Below are 18,994 nucleotides of genomic sequence, written 5' to 3'. Positions count from 1 at the left end.
CCTCTTGAACTTCAGCTTCTTCATTTGTAAAAACGGGTAACAGTGCTGGCCTCAGAAGGTTGTGAGGATTGGCACAGAGTAAGTGTTCAGCAAATGCAGCTGCTACAGCCTCTGCTGCCTTTAATCCTGCTTCCAGAATGTCTCTGCAGTTTCATACGCTCCTCTCCATTGCCACTTGCCCTGTTTTTGTGCAGACTGCCAGAGGTGAACCCAAATGCTCCTTTAAGCTGCCCTGGGGATGAAAGCCACTTGGGTGCCTGGCTTTTCCAATAACAGGAAGCTACAGGAGCAGAAACTACTTGGTGAAGTATATTGATGCAATCTCGCTTGTGCAGCCCTAGCTTTTGTCTGCTGCCCCACTCTGCTTCCCACTGAATTTAACCCTTAGTCATGAGATTCTAGTTCAGCCTTGAGTGATGTTCACTCTCTCCCTGAGTGAAAGGCTAATGCATTTTTTAATTATCCTGATGGGAGTAGGTGCCCAAAAGGGCAGCTAAGCCTCAGCCATTGGTCAGGTTCCCCTAGAAGGTGGTGCAGTTGGTGGATGCTTAGGGGAGGCATCCAGGCATCAGCCATGGGCCGGGGTGGGGCTTGAGGGATACTTTGAACCCTGGTCATGTACCTTTCCCCATGTTTTTCTTTGGAGCACTTACCGTAACTGACATTAATTCATACTGTATGATTATTTGCTTACTATGTCTTCTCCACTCCACTGTTAGCTATCTCTTTGAAAACAAGGGCTGTGTCTTTATCATTCTGCTCAGCAATATGCCTGGAGCAGAGTAGATGCTTCATGGATATTTGTTGGATTAATGAGTGAACAAGTGAAGAGGCAGAGAGTGAAGTTCCACGGCTATCTGCAGAAGCCGTGCTGCACCTCACTTGTTCAGCATATGAGGAGAAGTAGAAAGAGGGCCATGTCAAGGGCAGAAGGCAGGGTCAGGGACAGGTAAGGTGATGGCATACAGAATGGTCAGGTAAACAGAAGACCAGCGTCCCACTTCAGTGGGGTGTGGCCATGAACTCAGTGCTTGAGACAGCGTTTTTCAGACTTTCATAATCCCTGCTCCCTTTCCTCACAGAGGTGACTGGCTTTCCCCACACCTTCCTCCTACCACATCTTCTACATGTGACACTGACCAAGGTGATTAGACCCACCTTTATTATCTGAAGTTTGGTTCCGAAAATAATAGGTAACTTTTTGTTTGTTCTCCAAACATGAGGTTATGTTAAAATATAAAAACTGCTTTTTCAAATAACACATAGAATTTGTGGACATTTGTCATCCCTTGTTGACAATGGGGATCATTAAATTATTCTAAGAAAGGATCAAATTTAATTTTAGAGTGATCAGTCCTGCAGCCAGTAAGCAGGCTAGACTGGAGTAAAAACGATCCAAAGTAGTGAGTTTAGGGAGAGGTCAGCACCACATAAAATGTTTTCTAGGGAGCAGGCTCTGCTTGGGGTAGGGCAGGGAGGGAGCCTGAGATCCCTAGATGCCTAGAAAATGACTATGGCTGGGTGGGGGGGGGGCTGGGAACTGAACAGGAAGGGGGTTGCAGGGAAAAGAGGGTCTGAGCCGTGAAGCCAAATGTGTGCCTATGCCCCTGTGACCTCCCTTTCTAGAGGGTGTGGATCCCCAGGTCCTCCCCATTATGGCTGGCTTCTGGAGTGACAGGAAAATGCACAGGGATTACTGGTCCTCTTATTTAAATTATCTCCAGTCTATGCCATGAAAGACTGATTTTTCCCCTAATAGCTATCCTGCACAAAACAGAAAAAGCAAAACAGAACACATAATCAGTGACTGTTCTTTTCTACCACATAGAACCTCACACATCAAACCAGTCCCTGAGCTCCTGGAACACCACGTCCCTTTCTCATTCCGAGAAGTAATTGCAATGCAGTTCGTGATGAAAATGAAAACTCCGTTTTTAACGGTAGCTTCATAATTACCCATCCAGATGAAGATGGCCAAATTCTCGGTGGTCTAATCCCTAGGTCACCAAGACAGAATCAGAGAGGGTTTTGAGAAAAATTATGGGTCCAATGTGTGTGTGTCTTTTGAGAGAGAAGGGGATAAAACTAAAGACCTTTTCTGATGATCAATTCTGTAGGAACTTCTCTAGTTCTCATCTTGATAACCAGTGATCGGCAGATCTTTGTTATCATCTGTTGGTCAGACACTGGGCTAGTCCCTGAGAGGAATGAAGTAATAATGGCACAGCCCTTGCCCTCAGGGAGATCACACAGCCAGTGGAAAGGATGGAGGAGTAAACAAGCCAGGGAGATGCAGTGTGATGGTGCTCTGATAGGGAGGGTCAGAGGGATAAGGACAAGATCCAGTCCAGCCTTGGCAAGTCAAGAAAGCCTTTACAGAAGAGGTGGCATGAGAGTGGAGAGCTGAATAACAAGTAGGAATTAGCCAGGTAAATCTGGTTGGGTTGTCGTTCTAGGAGGGAACAACATGTGCAAAGACCTTGAGGTGAGGGCACAGCAAATTTGGGGAACTGGAAGTGGCTCATCATGGTTGGAGCTCAGAGTCTGAAGGAACAGGAGAAAGAGGCAGGAGCTGGGTCACAGAAGTCCTCCAACAGCAGCTAAATGGTTAAACTTTATTCTGTAGGCGCCCTGGTGAGTTTTCAGATGTGATTCTAGAAAGTTCACTCCAGCTGCAGCAGCAGTTTGCAAGACTCGAAGCAGGGAGACCAGTTAAGATGCTGTTGTAAAAGGCTAGGTACCAGATGGTGAGAAGCCCAAAGTCTCAGCCTGAGGTGGGGCACAGCTAGAGAGGCACTCAGAAATCCTAGCTTCCAACCAGTGTGCTTCCCATTCTACCTATTGACACCTCCCACCCGACCCCCCTCACCTGTGAATGATTCTTCTTCTTTCTCTCAGCTTCTCTTTCCTGTTAGGCTCCTGGAGGTTGGTCTACACTCTTTTTATGAATGGGATACCTAATTGCCAACTAGCTTAAGTAACATGCCTGGGATAACAGCTCAAAGATGGTAGAGTCAGGATTCATATGTTTGTCTGTCTGATTTTGAGTTTGGAGCTCTTTCCACAAAATACTTTGTGTAACTGCAAGGAGGAGGGCTTCAGACATGAAGAAAAGAGTATCTTGCAGGTTGGATATTGCCTGGAAGAGTCTCCGCAGATTCAGAGGACTTTGTTTACATCACTAGGCTGCAGTAGCTGGGCTTTTCAAACTGTCTCCTGTGACAGAATAACCAAGTAGTTCTCTCTTGATGTCTTACTAACACCACCTTCCCCGAAAAAGGACTAGAAACAAAATCAAAGCAACAAGAGTTGTCACATAACAATAAATGTATGTGACTTACATTTTTATACTTTAAAGACTCATCCTGAGACCAAAAAAAAAAAATAACATAATGCTGCACAAGATTAAAACATGCTTCATTTTTTATATATAAATATGACCTTGTTAAATAAACACAAGCAAGAAAGATGACCAAAAAAATACACCAAAACAATGCTAACTGTGCTTCTCTTTCAATGGTGGGATTTCATTCATTTTTACTTTCTGTATTTTCTGGAAATTTGGAAAATGACAAAAATAAGCATGTGTTACTTTCATTATTACAAAAATTTTAAAGATAGATTCTTTAATGTTGGACAACAATAGTTTTCATTGAGAATAATTGAAATCACAAAACATCCAAAACTCCTAGATGAGGTTCCTAACTGACCCACCTTTCAGTACTTTTATCCTTGGGGCTGTCAACTGTGACCAGAGGTGAAGCAGTGTTGTATTAACAAAATAGCTTCCACTGGATGAACAGAGGAATATGGATGACTCTTGGAACAAGGATGCTGATAGACAGTTCCTTAAGCATCCACTACAGATGCTTCTGCCATCCTTGGTTGGCACCAAATTCAGAGATTGCTCCTATTGACCTTGGAACCTCCAGCCCCCATGGTCTTTATGGAGTCATGACTCTGCATCAACCACACATTGGTTAAACACAGAAATGGGTTTCCTCTGAATGTTTATGAGACACCACTCTTATCAGGGAAAGCTGGATGCAGTGTCATACACAGCCAGGAGTCCACACATTACCTCCTAACTGACCCAACCCTGGTATACCCACACTCCGCCAGGAATCCATGGAATACCATACAGGCACACTTGGACACATTGCCCTCTGTGTAGGTTTAGAATTCCTTTATCTGAGGAGAAATGTTCCCCCCACTCCTCAAAACACACACACACACACACACACACACACACACACACACACACACACACACACGGTACCACTACCACACATGTGAAGGGCCTGCTTTCCTGAGACTGTAGCTTATGGTTAGCTAATGGTTCAGCTGCTCAGCCCTCAGCCAGCAGGTCCTGTCAGCCTACCAAACCTGCTGCCTAGCTAGCTACCTTCATTTCCTCCAACTAGCATTGCATATTCTACCATCCAGGCAGTTAGGTAATATATCACCTCCATGTAAAAGGCCCTTATGTCTCTCAGTTGGTAACTAATTTAAATAATCTGGTAATTCTTTATGTCCACCATGCTCCCCTCTTATATAACTAGTTTTCTATTATTGGTCAAATTCCACAAATCATGTGCCCTATTGTAATAAATGCCAAACAGTTTCTGCTGGTGATCCTAAATGATTATACTAGGCACACCGTTTAGTAATGAAAATTTTCTCTTTCATTTATTCCTTTTGTTTCTTAAGGACTTTGAGTGAATTATTTGGATATTTTAGTATCTTAGGTTCAAACTGTTGTGATTCTTTTTTTTTTTTAACATCTTTGTTGGAGTATAATTGTTTTACAATGGTGTGTTAGTTTCTGCTGTATAATAAAGTGAATCAGCTATACGTATACATATATTCCCATATCCCCTCCCTCTTGCGTCTCCCTCCCACCCTCACTATTGCACAGTGATTCTTGAATGTACACTTTTGTTTTTATTTGCATATAGAACATGCAGACTTTGTAATCCTATCTTAAGAGCTACAGGTTAAAACAGTAGTCTACACTTATCTGCTTGGGCCACTAGGTGGTGCACACATATGTCTGTGAACTGTAGGTTAAAGGGGTTTGTCACCAGGTTAGATTTAATTCATCACCACAGGAGTGGTACAGACAGTAGGAGCTGTAGGAGTCCAGGAAAGACAGTGATCCTATGGGTGGGAGTAAAGGAAGGAAGGTCTCCAGAGGAGGTGGATAGATAATATTGCTGCTGAGATGGCAGGAGCAAAATCATAAAGGCAGGAATCCCCAGAGCCGTGACCAGGGGAAGTCCTGTAGAGGAAGGGGCATGCTTACTTTCCATGCTGATGAATTCCTACCTAACAGGGTTGTTGCAGAGGGAATAATGGAATAGTTGAATCATTTGAACTAGATGGCATCAAGCATTCCTTTCAGCCTTTGTGCTGGGCAATGGAAATATAGAGATGAAATGGCATAGTCTTATCCTCAAGTAAAGACCACATGAGAGAAACAGAGAAGGAAACAGATAATTAAGACAGAGCATGAGGGGCTTCCCTGGTGGCGCAGTGGTTGAGAGTCCACCTGCCGATGCAGGGGACACGGGTTTGTGCCCCGGTCCGGGAAGATCCCACATGCCACGGAGCAGCTGGGCCCGTGAGCCATGGCCGCTGAGCCTGTGCGTCCGGAGCCTGTGCTCCGCAACAGGAGAGGCCACAAGAGTGAGAGGCCCGCGTACCGCAAAAAAAAAAAAAAAAAAAAAAAAAAAAAAAAGACAGAGCGTGATACAAAAGTTAGTTAGGTTTTACAAGATGCGTTGGAAGAACGAAGTGTGAAATATTCTGTTCTGAGGAAAGGGGAGAAGGGGGTTAGGTCTGGGAGCTGAGGTGCAGAGAAGACCTCATGGAGGTCTTGAGATGTGAGGAGGGAGCTCCATGAAGATCTCAGGAGATTAGTTAGAGAGACCAGCATGAGCAAAGGCACGGGGATTTGAAAGGATAATGTGCATTCCAGGAATGGTTCAGCTGAGTTTAGCAATGTTTACTGAGGGCTATTGTGTGCCATGGACTGAATAATAGATGTTTCCAGGCCCTTAAGATGTCCCTCAGCTAGTGAGGAAGACACACAAGCACTGAAAATTGCTGTGTGAGAGGTTAGCTTAAAATTTGTTCTTTTAAATTCTCAGCTCTGTCATTTAGCCCGCAGGGTCCTGGCTACAAGCGTGCACAGAGAACTCTACACCGGAAGGGGAGCCCACAAGCACAGTGTCTGGCTGCATTTGACTCAGAGTCACTGCCAGTATTTCGGTCTCACTCACTCATTTTAGAGGTATGAAGTTCAAGGCCAGAGACATAACAGTAAGTTTTCCAAAACCACAGAGAGGAGCTAAGACATACGGCCAGGTTTGTCCGTGTTCCTGTCAGGTTTTCTTCCCTTTTTTCTCTCCTGGACCCTGGACACAGAATCACCATTTAGAGATAGATCTGAATTAGGAAATAGACACTTTTCTGATAAATGGACCTCCTTCGCCAATGGCAATTGCCACTAAACCAAGCTTATGGAAAAATAGAAGGACACATTGTCTTCCTTCCTCGTGTATGAGGGAAGGGCCTAGCCTCACAGGCTGGCCTTGGCAAGGGCAGCGTGAGCCAATTGTCCCACTAGCCTGGTTCTGTGATTGGGAAAGAAGGCAGTCTGGCTCCAGCAGTCCTTCTAGCTTGCATATGTGGGTGTGTGTGTCTCATTTCAGCATGAGGATGTGTGCTCACAGTGGAGGTCAGTGACATCTTGGAGTTGCACTGTTGCTTGAAAATGTCAACTGGAATGAATTATGAGCTGGCAGTAAAACAGGGATGTGTGACTGAGAAGGCTATGAAAGGATACAGACCTGCTTTTAGGGCCCTGAAAAATCATTAAAGCAAGGGATAGAGAGATCTTAAAGAGGTTTTGACTGGGACAGATCAAATTGAAATGGAAGAGGAGGGGACCACAAGGGCCAGGAGATTTGAGACCAGGTCTTATAAGGAAAGGATGAAGGAACTGGAAATATTTAACCAGGAGAGAAGATGACACAGATCTTCTTCAGATCTCCAAACTTGTCATGGGCTGAAGCAGCTAGAAACAGGGATGATTTCATAAGGAAGCAGCTTTTAACCCTGCTCAAAGTAGAGCTATTTAGGGACATGGGTTCAATTGCTTGTCGGGGAACTAAAATCCCACATGCCGTGTGGCATGGCCAAAAAAAACAGAAAAAAAATTTTTTAACTGACAAAAAGTGAGTTCCCTGTCAGGCAAAGGGATAAAACAGAATCAGTTCATACAACTGGTGGGGACATTGCTGAGGGGATTCCTATACTGGTGGTAGGTCAGACTCAATGACCTTTGAGCTCTGGTACCAATAATTCTATGAAAAGGGGCAAGGCAGGTTTTATAATAACAACAAAGCATTTTATTGTAATAATAACAAAGCATCAGTACAAAAATAGCTCTTTTTATTAAGTACCTATTAAGTACCAGGCATCATGCTGAGTGATTTATTGTACATATCATATTTTGGACTTTCAAGCCAAGATTAGAACTGACTGAATTCTAATCCAGGCTCTCTCATTCAATGAAGATGTGGTCTTAGGCAGATCATTTCTCCTGTCTGAACCCCATGTCCCTCTGTTGTACATTACCAACCCTGTAGGATTGCCAAGAGTGTAAGAAGAAATGACACATCAAAGTGCCTGGTACTGTGCCTGGCCTATATTCAGTACTCAAAAAATGTTGCTGCCTTCTCCTTTCTGCTTAAGCAGAATTTCAGGAAGCCATTCTAGGGGAGAGGCAAGATAAAGAGGGAAATGTAGGTGAGGTGAAATATGGCAAAGGACCCACTGGATGAAATACCAGATAATCAGAAGCTCCTGCAATGTGTATCCTTGAAGCAGTGGTTCTCAAAGTGAAGTTTGTTAGGACCCCTTTTTAAGAAAAAAAAATTACATATTAATGGAAATTGCTGTTAATGGAAAATCAAGTGTAGGAAAGAGACTGAGGTTGACTGAGGCTTAAGGAATCCTGACTTGTCTTTAAGAGATTTGCTTACCACTGCCCCATCCTCAGCCTACAATACCCTCTTCTCCACCCTCAGGTTCCCATGACATCCATTTCAGGACTAGGCTTCTCCATAAGTATGGTGTGATAGGGGACGAGCCTACTGAGATATTGACCACCTCAGCCCTTGGGGCCAAGGCTAGTTGCCTCCAAACAAGAGCAACTTCATCTATATGGGCTAGTGCACCTGACAAATACTATTTTCTTTGAATGTTGTATGGTACAGAGAGATGAGGATTCAGTTAGAAAAGTAATGGTTTGATCATCAGCAATTGAAATTGTCATAGCATTGTTGAGCAGATTTAATAAATAAACCAGCCCCCAGGAGTATCTTGGTTAGAAAGGAGTATCAGGAGAGTGACAGTGACTTAAGGACCCAAGGCAAAGAGGGTTGCCAGGATATCCGACACTTAACCAGTATAGCCAGTGTGACCAAAGAGAAATCTAAGGCTGCCTGGTACAGAGGAGTGAGCCATGGCTGGGAGTCTGGAAAGGAACTTTCTTTGTGGCTATAGGTAAGCCACATTCCTCTCAGGACTTCATTTTCCCTAAGTATAAGATAGGTTTGACTGGAAGGTCTCTAAGGCCCTTTCAGCTCTGACCAGAAAGGCTGTCCATTCCCCCTTGTCTCTAGGGTGCAAGGCCTCCCTGCAGAACTGTGATACCACGTCCTCCACAATACAACCTGCTCTGCGTGTCTGAACATCCCCTTTGCATGTTCACCCTGACCTGCTAAAGCAACAAGTTTGGCTCTGGCTTGAATCAGTGCTCTCACAATGTGTTTTCTTTTGCAGCAACAGCGGCACCTAGACCTCCTGACGATAACCAGCCCTGGTGAGTAGGTGTGGCCATTCTGCTTGGGCTGACTTTTCATATCATTTGTCAATTTTCTCTTGGGTTGTTTTTTATTGATTTTTAATTCTTTGTTATTGTGCATGTTGATACTTTGTCACTTAACATGCATTGCAAATATCTTACCCCAGATCGTGACTTGTGGTTTTTGATTTATGATGTATTTTGATTTATGGAAGTTTTTTTTTTATTTTAGTGTAGTTGAATGTATGAATATTGCTTTATGAGCTTTGCTTTTATGACTTATTTAAGAAATCCTTCCCTACCTGAATATCATATTCTCCTGTATTCTAAAAATTGTCAAGTTTTACATCACACTTGGGTATTTATCTCATTTAGGACTGATCATTGTGTATGATATGAGCTGGGGATTTAATTTGTTGTTTACCTATGGATAACCCATTATCTCAGTATCATTCAACTAGTTCATTCTTTCTTCCACATATTAGCAACTACACATGATGATGATGATGATGATGATGATGATGATGAAGAGCCAATTGCCTTTTCCTACACAGCTTATAAATTTTTGTGTTCTCCTGTTTATTGCATCTCAAGATTTTCCTGTTACCTTATTAAAGTAGACCCCTTAATAGCTGTTTTAGTGAGAGTCCATGAGAAACGATCTTAATCTATATATGTTCTTATTTTGACTTATCTTTGGGATGATAGTTTGGCTATGTATAAATTCTAGCTTGAGGAGGACTTCCCTCCATTCTTTGAACTTTTTTTTTTTCATTTTTTTCTGACATCCACAGTTGCTAATAAGAAGTCTGCCATTATTTGTTTATGGTAACTTATCTTTTCTTGGGTAGGTTTAAAGATTTTCCTTTTGATATTCATGCTCTGCTTTTTCATATTAGTGTGTCTGGATGTGAATTTATTTCTGTTTACCCTGCTTGGTACTCTGAGTAAGTAGTCTTTCTACCTGAGAGTCTATGTCTTTCTTTAATTCTGAGAAATTATTGTCAAATTATCCCTTCAAAGGTTGCTTTTTCTTCATTCCTTTGACTCTCTTCTTCAATAATTTCTATTAGATGAATGTTGGAGTCTCTCAAGTGGCCCTCCATGATTTTTTACTAATTTTTCATGATTTTTAGCATTTAATTTTACTGCACTGATTCTGAGTTCCCCACAAGTAACTGAATTCATAAATTCACTTTTTGACCATATCTAGTCTGGATTATTTTCCTGTCTTTTTCAATATTTCAGTGATTATTTTTAATTTCCAAGATTTCTAATTTTGTTCATATCCACCTGCTCTTGTTTTATTTCTGTCTGTTCTGTTTCATAATTTCTTATTCTGTTTTAACATTTTCATTTGTTTCTTTGAACATCTTCAATATGCTTATTTTAAAATCTTTGTTCTATAAAGTAAGTTTCATCTGGAGTGAATTCAAGTTATAACTGTTGATTTTGTTTAGTATCATTTTTAGCATTTAATTTCTTCATGTGTTTTGAAATTTTACTTTGTAATATCACTTTGGGAAGGAAGTTTTCTGTTACTCTCTCTCCCCACCACCACCCCTCCCCCCAACCCCTGCAAACTCCCACTCTGCTCACATATCCCTATATGGTGGATTTTGCAGTTGACTCTACCCATATTTTCAGTATAGGACCTGGTAAATATTGGAGATATGGAGAACCAGTGACAAAAAGTCAGCAGTTTAGTATAACATTGCTTCTGTTCCCTTTGTCTATATTCCTTGCCTCTCTAGGCCTACAGCACACAGGAGCTCTCTCCCAGAAAGTTCTGCAGCAGACTTTTTTTTTCCTAGGCTTCTTTCATGACAGGGGAGCCCCACCCTAGATCCTTGTTCTAAGCAGAAGAGCTTGTCTCTGATCCTCATCTCCTATAGAGCACTTTTAGGAGGCTCATAGGAGTCCAACTTTCAGCTGCTACTGCCTGCTGCTATATCCAGATCTCAACAAACAAGTAGCCTCAGGAGCATGTATCCTTTTGCATTTCTGTACTTTTCAGCTTCATGGAGATATGTCTCTTGCAATGGAGCCCAACTATATATTTTCATTTCTTTTTTTCATATATTATTCAATATTACTATTTGATGGGAATGAATGGGCTTATTGAACCATGAACTTATTTAGTCACTTGGCCTAGAAGTCCAACTATAGTTTTTTTTCTTACTTTTTGGAAAGTTTGTTCTCCTATAACCTCTTCAGCAGAAGGGAGGCAGTATGAAGAAATATTTTTCTCCTATCCAAGTAAGACTTTTATCACCAGATTGATGAAAGAGACTGTTATTTTTGGGGACTTCCCTGGTGGTCCAGTGAGTAAGACTCCATGCTCACAATGCAGGGGGCCCAGGTTTGATCCCTGGTTGGGGAACTAGATCCCGCATGCATCCCTCAACTAAGAGTCTGCATGCCATGGCTAAGCATCCGCATGCCACAACTAAGAAGTCTGCATGTCACAACTAAAGATCCCGCATACTGCAATGAAGATCCCTCATGCTGTTACTAAGACCCAGTGCAGCCAAAATAAATAATAAATAAATAAATATTTTTTAAAAAGAGAGACAGTTACTTTTTGCACGTGTATATACAAATATATATGTAATTTAAAAAAATAAAATTATAATGATCCTATATAAACTATATAGGAATATAATGTGAACATTTTTTCAATATTATTAAATATTCTCAGAGGGACTTTTATATAGCTGAAAAGCATTCTATATTAAATTGATCTATTATTGTATATTAAATTGTCCCTGATGATTTAATTATAAATAATACCACAATGAACATTCTTGTATAAAGATTTTTGTGTGCATCTTTAATTATTTCTTTAGGAAAAATTCCTAGAATGAGAATTAGTAAGAAAAGTTATACATAGTTCACTAATCATGACAGACTAAGTTACACCAAAGTAATAATGACATCAAAATTACAGAGACTTAAAAAATAAAGGTTTATTTTTTACTTTTGGTACATGTCTCTCGTGGTTTGGAGTCGGTTCTGCTCTGCTTCATCTTTACTCTGGCACTCAGGCTGACCAAGCATCCTTTATTTGGAACATTGCTCTGTGTCTTAGTTTGAGTTCCCTAAGAAGCAGAACTTGAGACAAAGATTTTAATGCAAGTAGTTTATTTGGGAGGTGATCCCAGAGACCTTGGCGGGAGGTGGGGAAGTGATATAAGAAAATAAAGAAAGCTAAGAAAGATTCGTTATCAAGCAAGCTACCACTGACGGCAAGTGGAATTTAATCCTACAGGGAAACCCTGGAAGTCAGTGTGGAAAATAAGCCTCAGAGTTATCCCTTAGGGGCAAAGGAGTGGGAGAGAGGGTGGGGGTGTTAATTCCCTGACACTTCCAATCTGCTCAATGTATGGACATAGCAGATTCCTGTGGCCCAAGAAAGCCCTCAGGAGAGGTTTGCAGATGTCGGCAATTGGAAGGTATTCAATATATGCAGAAATAATAAGTGCCAGGAGAATATGTGAGGTTGCAGAAAAGTGCTGACAGCACCTGCCATATGGGTAATCATGGCAGAGGGAAAAGGGAGAGATGGTGAACCATGTACCTTCTCTTAAAAATTTTTAGAAGGGGTCACTTTTGCCCAGATTTCCTATATCAAAGCAAGTCATATGACCACTTCTAATTCAACAAGGTAGAGATACAGAATCTTCCTACAGGGAAGGGCACTGCATTGAGAAGAGTTAGAATATTTGGCAATGATGATTATACCTTTTCACACTTCTAGAAAGATTTTATGTTCCCACCATCAAGTTAAAAGTGTTGGTCATAGCATTTAAAAAAATAACAGCTTTATTGAGATATAATTCATATGCAGTAAAATTCATCCTTTAAAGTACACCATTTAGTGGTTTTCAGTACATTCACAGAATTGTACAATCATAACCACTAATTCCAGAACATTATTATTACTCCAAAAAGGAACTCTGTACCCATTTGCAGTCACCCCCCATTTTTGCCTTCCCCTAGGCCCTGGCAACCACTAATTTACTTTCTATCTCTATGGATTTGCCTATTCTAGACATCTCATATAAATGGAATTGTACAGTATGTGGCCTTTTGTGACCGGATTTTTTTCACTTAGCATAAAGTTTTCAAGGTTCATCCATATTATAGAATGTACCAGTACTTCATTCCTTTTTATTGCCAAATAATATTCCATTGTATGTGTATATCACAACTTGCTTACCCATTCATCTAGTGGTGAACATTTCAGTTGTTTACATTTTTGGCTACTGTAAATAATGCCGCCATAGACATTTGTGAGCAAGTAAAAACTATGTTTTTCATTCTCTTGGACATATTCCTAGGAATGGAATGGCTGGATCATTTGGTAAATGTTAAGGTAAACATTTTGAGAAACTGCCACTGTTTTCTAAAGTAGCTGTGCCATTTTGCATTCTCATCAGCAATGTAAGATATTTCTAATTTCTCTGCATCCTCTCTTATTATCTATCTTTTGATTATAGTCATCCTAGTGGGTGTAAAGTGGTATCTCACAGTAGTTTTGGTTTGCATTTTCCTAAAGACTTATGATGTTGAACATATTTTCACGTGCTTATTGGCCATTTGTATATCTTCTTTGGAGAAATGTTTAGTCAAGTTATTTTCCCTTACTCATTTAAATTAGGTTATATTTTGTCTTTTTATTGTTGAGTTGTAAGAGTTTTTAAATGTATACTCTGAGTACAGATACATGATTTGCAAATATGTTTTCCTGTTCTGTGGGTTGTCTTTTCACTTGCTTGATGTTCTTTAAAGACAAATTTTTTTTTTATTTTGAAGAAAGTTCAATTTATCTATTTCATTGCTCTTGTTGCTTATACTTTTGGTATCATATCCAAGAAAACATTGCCTAATGTCACAAAGATTTACTCCTATGAGTTAATTTTTATATGATATAAGACTCCAATTTGTCTCTTTTGCATGTGATTGTCTAGTTTTGCTAGCACCATTTGTTGAAAAAAAAAACTGTTCTTTCCCCTGTTGATTTATCTTGGCACCCTTGTCAAATGGTCATTAACCTTTTGATGGTATAGACTGAAAGTACAGCATTTAGGAAGCATCTAAATGTTGGCACTCAGTGCCAGAACTGTGTTAGGCACTCTACATGTATTTTTCATATAATTCTCCCCACTGTCCCATAAGGAAGGCATCATCTTTCCTGACTTGCAGATGAGAAAGGAAGATGCTGCTCGATTAGAATTGCCCACATAAATACAGTTAATAAGTGAGTGATGGAGTCAGTATTCAAGTACAGATCTGTCTGATCCTAAATCCTTTACCTTTTCTACTGCTACATATAAATATTACTTCATGTGTGATATTGGCCCACAGAGTCTTCTTTCTCAGACAGAATTAAAGCTGACCTACTTTGCTGGTGATAAGGAAAGCGTGAAATGTTGGGGACATCATAGTCATGGGGCTTTTCCACTAACTAGGCTGCTTTCTGAAGAGACAATTGATTTCCTTAAAATATCACAGAAACTTCCAGAAAAAAATCACAGCTAGATTTGTTCCTGATTGCAAATATCCACACACACAAAAAATTATCCCCTCTTAACCTTGTTAAAACAATACCTATGTTAAATGGTGACTGAACCTGCTGACCATTACATGACAACTTTGGGCTTTGTCTCCAGTTAAAGTCCCCCATGATGTACATGTAGCCCCTCTGAAGACTAAAGGAACAAGAGAGGCCAAACTAGCCATTATTCCTGCTTCATGGACATATTTAGAGCCAGCAAAGCCTATGGAGCCAGTCCAGAGGGGCCAGGACCAGATGTGAAGCCAAGCCAGGGTACTCCCGACCTCACGGCCAGAAAGTTAGCAGCACAGTGAATACACACAGAGAGGATGGTTCAAAAAATGCATGCACATCATTAAAACAACTTTAAAGAGATCTTTAAAGGAGATAAACAAATTACTCCTAGTCCCACAGCCTTAGCACAATAAAAAACCTAATTCTATTTATACATTTTTCCCTTTCAGTTCTTGCCTATATGCAGAAACATATTTACATAATTGCAATCACAGTAAGTTTTTATGTACATCTTTTTTCACTTAATGTTATTTCATAAACAATCTTCATGTTGCTATGTAGTTTGCATATTTACCATCTTTTTGTAATATCTTTCTCTATTAAAAAATTGCACATGCCCATAGTATAAATTTTGAAAAACACAGATAAGTTAAAAAGATGAAATATTAGTTATCTCCCATAGGCAATCACTGTTTAATATTTTAATACATTTACTTCTCTGCCTTTTTTTCTATGCATGTATAATTTTGTTTTACATAGTTGAGATCATATAGAATATAAAATTTTATCCTGATTTTTCACTTAATATTACAACAGAAATATTTTCCCATGCCAATGATGTTGGATATTTAACTTGATTTTAGTTTTTCCATCTTATGAATAATTTATCAACCTTTGTGTATATAGCTGTGTCTACATTTTAGGTTATTGTCTTAAGATAAATTACTAGGGATGGAATTACTAGATCCATAGCATGTTATGAGCATTTTAAAGGCACACTTATTCTTAAAAGCTCTACTCTCTTCCATCTTTTAAACGTAGCCTGGTTTACAAAAATACACGTCTTATTGTTGTGCATTTGTGTTATTTCCAGATGTTTTTCTCTTATAAATGACTCTACCATAAAATTATTTGTGAAAAAAGCTTTTACTTCTTTTGCATGAGTTTTTTATCTGGCTATTTTCAAAGTAGAATTGCTGGGCCAAAGAGCATTAATATGTTTAAGGAATTATTAAGTCTTACTGCCAACTCATTTTCCAGAAGGGTTGTATCAGTTTACATTCCCACTTCCAGCCAGAGAACAGGAACTAGGCTTAACAGATACAGAGCAGGATGCCAGCCTTACCTGGGTGTCAACTTTCAACAGTAGTCAAAGTATGGAACCAGGTAGGCCTGGGTTCCAATCTTGATTCTCCCACTTCTTGGCTCCAAGCTCTTAAGAAAATTATTTAACTACTTTGCGGCTTAGTTTTTCATTAAATATGGATGGTTACACCTACTTCACAGGAGTGAAATGAAGATTAAGTGAGGTAATCATGGCAGTAAAGCCCCTAGCATATTATTATTAGCATGAAAGTGCTATACACACTAGAGGCCAGAACAGCTTTATTGATCAAGCTAGGCCTTTATAATGCGGTTTGAGAGAAAGATGAAAGCTTATCTGGCCTTAGCTGGGAGGACATTTGTTCTTTTGGTTCTCATTGGTTCAGAGAGTAGAGCACTAAACCCACAAGCTAAAGGTCTACAACAGTGTTAGGCTGTCTCCGCACTGCTGAAATGTATGTAGGCAAGTGTGATACACCCTGGCCTGAAGCAGTGCAATTACAATCGCCCCAGTCTAGCCAGGAGATAGAATAAGAAATTAGTAATTTATACATCTGAGTTGTCATTTCCTTCATGGGGATGGCGGGGAAGGGGAGTACCGATTTTCTCTCATTAGTCATTATATTAGGTGTCCATGGGAGCACTGTATTTTAAAGTCTTTCCCAAAGAAGTAACCATTATTTTTATTTATTTATTATTATTATTTTACATTTTCAAAGAAGTTTTGGAGAAATTACCAAAACATTTTGATACCAAGGATAATTGTTATTTCTCTCTTTTCTCTCATTCTCTCTTTTTTTAACCTGTATGTGGGGGGGGGGCGAGAACTTTTTTAAAATTGTATTTATTTATTTATTTTTACATATACATGTATCTATTCTTTTTAAAATTCTTTTAGGTTGTTACAGAATATTGAGCAGAGTTCCCTGTGCTATACAGTAGGTTCTTGTTGGTGATCCATTTTAACTTAAAAAAAAATTGTACTGCTGTTTACTATAAATTTTTTTATTTATTTATGTTTTTAATTTTTGGCCACACCATGTGCAGCACGTGGGATCTTAGTTCCCCGACCAGGGATCAAATCCACACCCCCTGTATTGGAAGGTGGACTCTTAACCAATGGACCACTGAGGAAGTCCCTGGTTATCCATTTTAAATATAGCAGTGTGTACCTGTCAATCCCAAACTCCCTAATTATCCCTCCCCTCCCCACACTTCCCCCAGGTAGCCATAATTTCATTCTCTAAGTCTATGAGTCTGTTTCTGTTTTGTAAATAAGTTCATTTGTATCATTTTTTTTAGATTTCACATGTAAGCGATATCATGAAATATTTCTCTTTCTCTGTCTGACTTCCTTCACTCAGTATGACAATCTCTCAGTCCATCCATGTTGCTGCAAATGGCATTATTTCATTATTTTTAACGGCTGAGTAATATTCCATTGTATATATGTACCACATCTTCTTTATCCATTCTTCTGTCAAAGGACATTTAGGTTGTTTCCATGTCTTGGCTATTGTAAACAGCGCTATAATGAACATTGGGCTGCATGTATACTTTCGGACCATGTATTTCTCTGGGTATATGCCCTGGAGTGGGATTGCAGGATCAAATGGTAGTTCCATTTTTAGTTTCTTAAGGAACCTCCATACTGTTCTCCATAGTGGCTGCACCAATTTATCTTCCCTTGTGTGGTAAGAACTTTTAAGATCTACTCTCCTAGCAACTGTCAAGTATGCAGTATGGTATTGTTAACTATAGTCATGATGCTGTACATTAGATCTCCAGAACTTATTCATCTTATAACTGGAAGTGTGAACCCTTTGACCACCATCACCTATATCCTCCACCCTCTAGCCCCTAACAACCACTAATCTACTCCCTGTTTCTATGAGTTTGGTGTTTTAGATCCCACATATGAAATCCTACAGTATTTGTCTTTCTCTGTCTGAAGGACTTATTTCACTGAGTGTAATGCCATGAAGCCTCATCTGTGCTGTCAGAAATGACAGGATTTCACTCTTTTATGGCTGAAATATATGTATATTGCATTTTGGACACTTAGATTGTTTCCACATCTTGGCTATTGTAAATAATGCTACAATGAACATGTGGATGCAGATAGATTTTTGAGACAATGATTTCATTTCCTTTAGATATATAACCAGAAGTGGGATTGCTGGACCATATGGTAGTTCTGCTTTTAATTTTTTGAGGAACTTCTATACTGTTTTTCAGAGTGACTGTACCAATTTACATTCCCACTAACAGTACACAAATCCTTGCCAGCAATTATAATCTCTTTTTGATAATAGCCATTCTAACAAATGTAAGGTGATACCTCACTGTGGTTTTGATTTGCATTTCCCTGGTGATAAGTGATGTTGAGTGACTTTTCCTGTACTTTGGCCATATGTGTGTGTTTTTGGAAAAATGGCTGTTCAGGTCCTCTGCCCATTTTAACTCACTTTTTCTTGTTGTTTTCTTTGTTTCATTTTTGTTGTTGTTTGTTTTTGCTATTAAGTTGTATGAGTCCTTTCTTATATATTTTGAATATTAACCCTTTATCAGATATATGGTTTGCAAATATTTTCTCCCATTCCATAGGTTGTCCTCTCATTTTGTTGATTATTTCTTTTGCTGTGCAGAAACTTTATAATTTGACATAGTCTCATTTGTTTATCTTTGTTTTGTTGCTTCTGCTTTTGGTGTCATATCCAAAAAGATCATTGCCAAGACCAATGACAAAGAGATTTTCCCCTATGTTTTCTTCTGGGACTTGTACAGTTTCAGATCTTACATTTAAGTCCTTAATCCATTTCAAGTTAATTGTTGTGAGTAATGTAAGATAGGAGTTCAATTTCACTCTTTTACAAATTCATATGAATATCCAGTTTTACCAACACCATTTATTGATTAGACTATCTTTTCTACATTGTGTATTCCTGACTCCCTTGTCAAATATTAGTTGACTGTATATGCATGGGTTTATTTCTGAGCTCTTTATTCTGTTCCATTGGTCTATGTGTGACTAATAGTGACTATGGAGATTGAAGTATTTTATGCTAGTACCATACTATTTTGATTACTATAGCTCTGTAGTAGATTTTGACATCAGGAAGTGTGATGCCTCCAGCTTTCTTCTTTCTCAAGATTGCTTTTTTGGTTCCTACAAATTTTAGGAATTTAAAAAATTCCTATAAAAATACAGATTGCAATTT

At 39.4% G+C, this 18,994-nt stretch overlaps 1 protein-coding gene across 1 annotated transcript in view; it reads left to right on the top strand.

Annotated features, from left to right (window-relative positions):
- The window catches only part of AGBL4 (AGBL carboxypeptidase 4), a 1,272,021-nt gene that overhangs the window by 913,561 nt on the left and 339,466 nt on the right, over positions 1–18,994 (top strand). Inside the window, exon 6 of the mRNA XM_060119160.1 lies at positions 8,854–8,893. Coding sequence (XP_059975143.1) covers positions 8,854–8,893 — 40 coding nt within the window. The remainder of the gene's footprint in view (positions 1–8,853; positions 8,894–18,994) is intronic.

Source organism: Mesoplodon densirostris, chromosome 2 (assembly GCF_025265405.1).
Source record: "Mesoplodon densirostris isolate mMesDen1 chromosome 2, mMesDen1 primary haplotype, whole genome shotgun sequence".
Lineage (NCBI taxonomy): Eukaryota > Metazoa > Chordata > Mammalia > Artiodactyla > Ziphiidae > Mesoplodon > Mesoplodon densirostris.
This window is presented reverse-complemented; position numbering and strand designations above follow the sequence as displayed.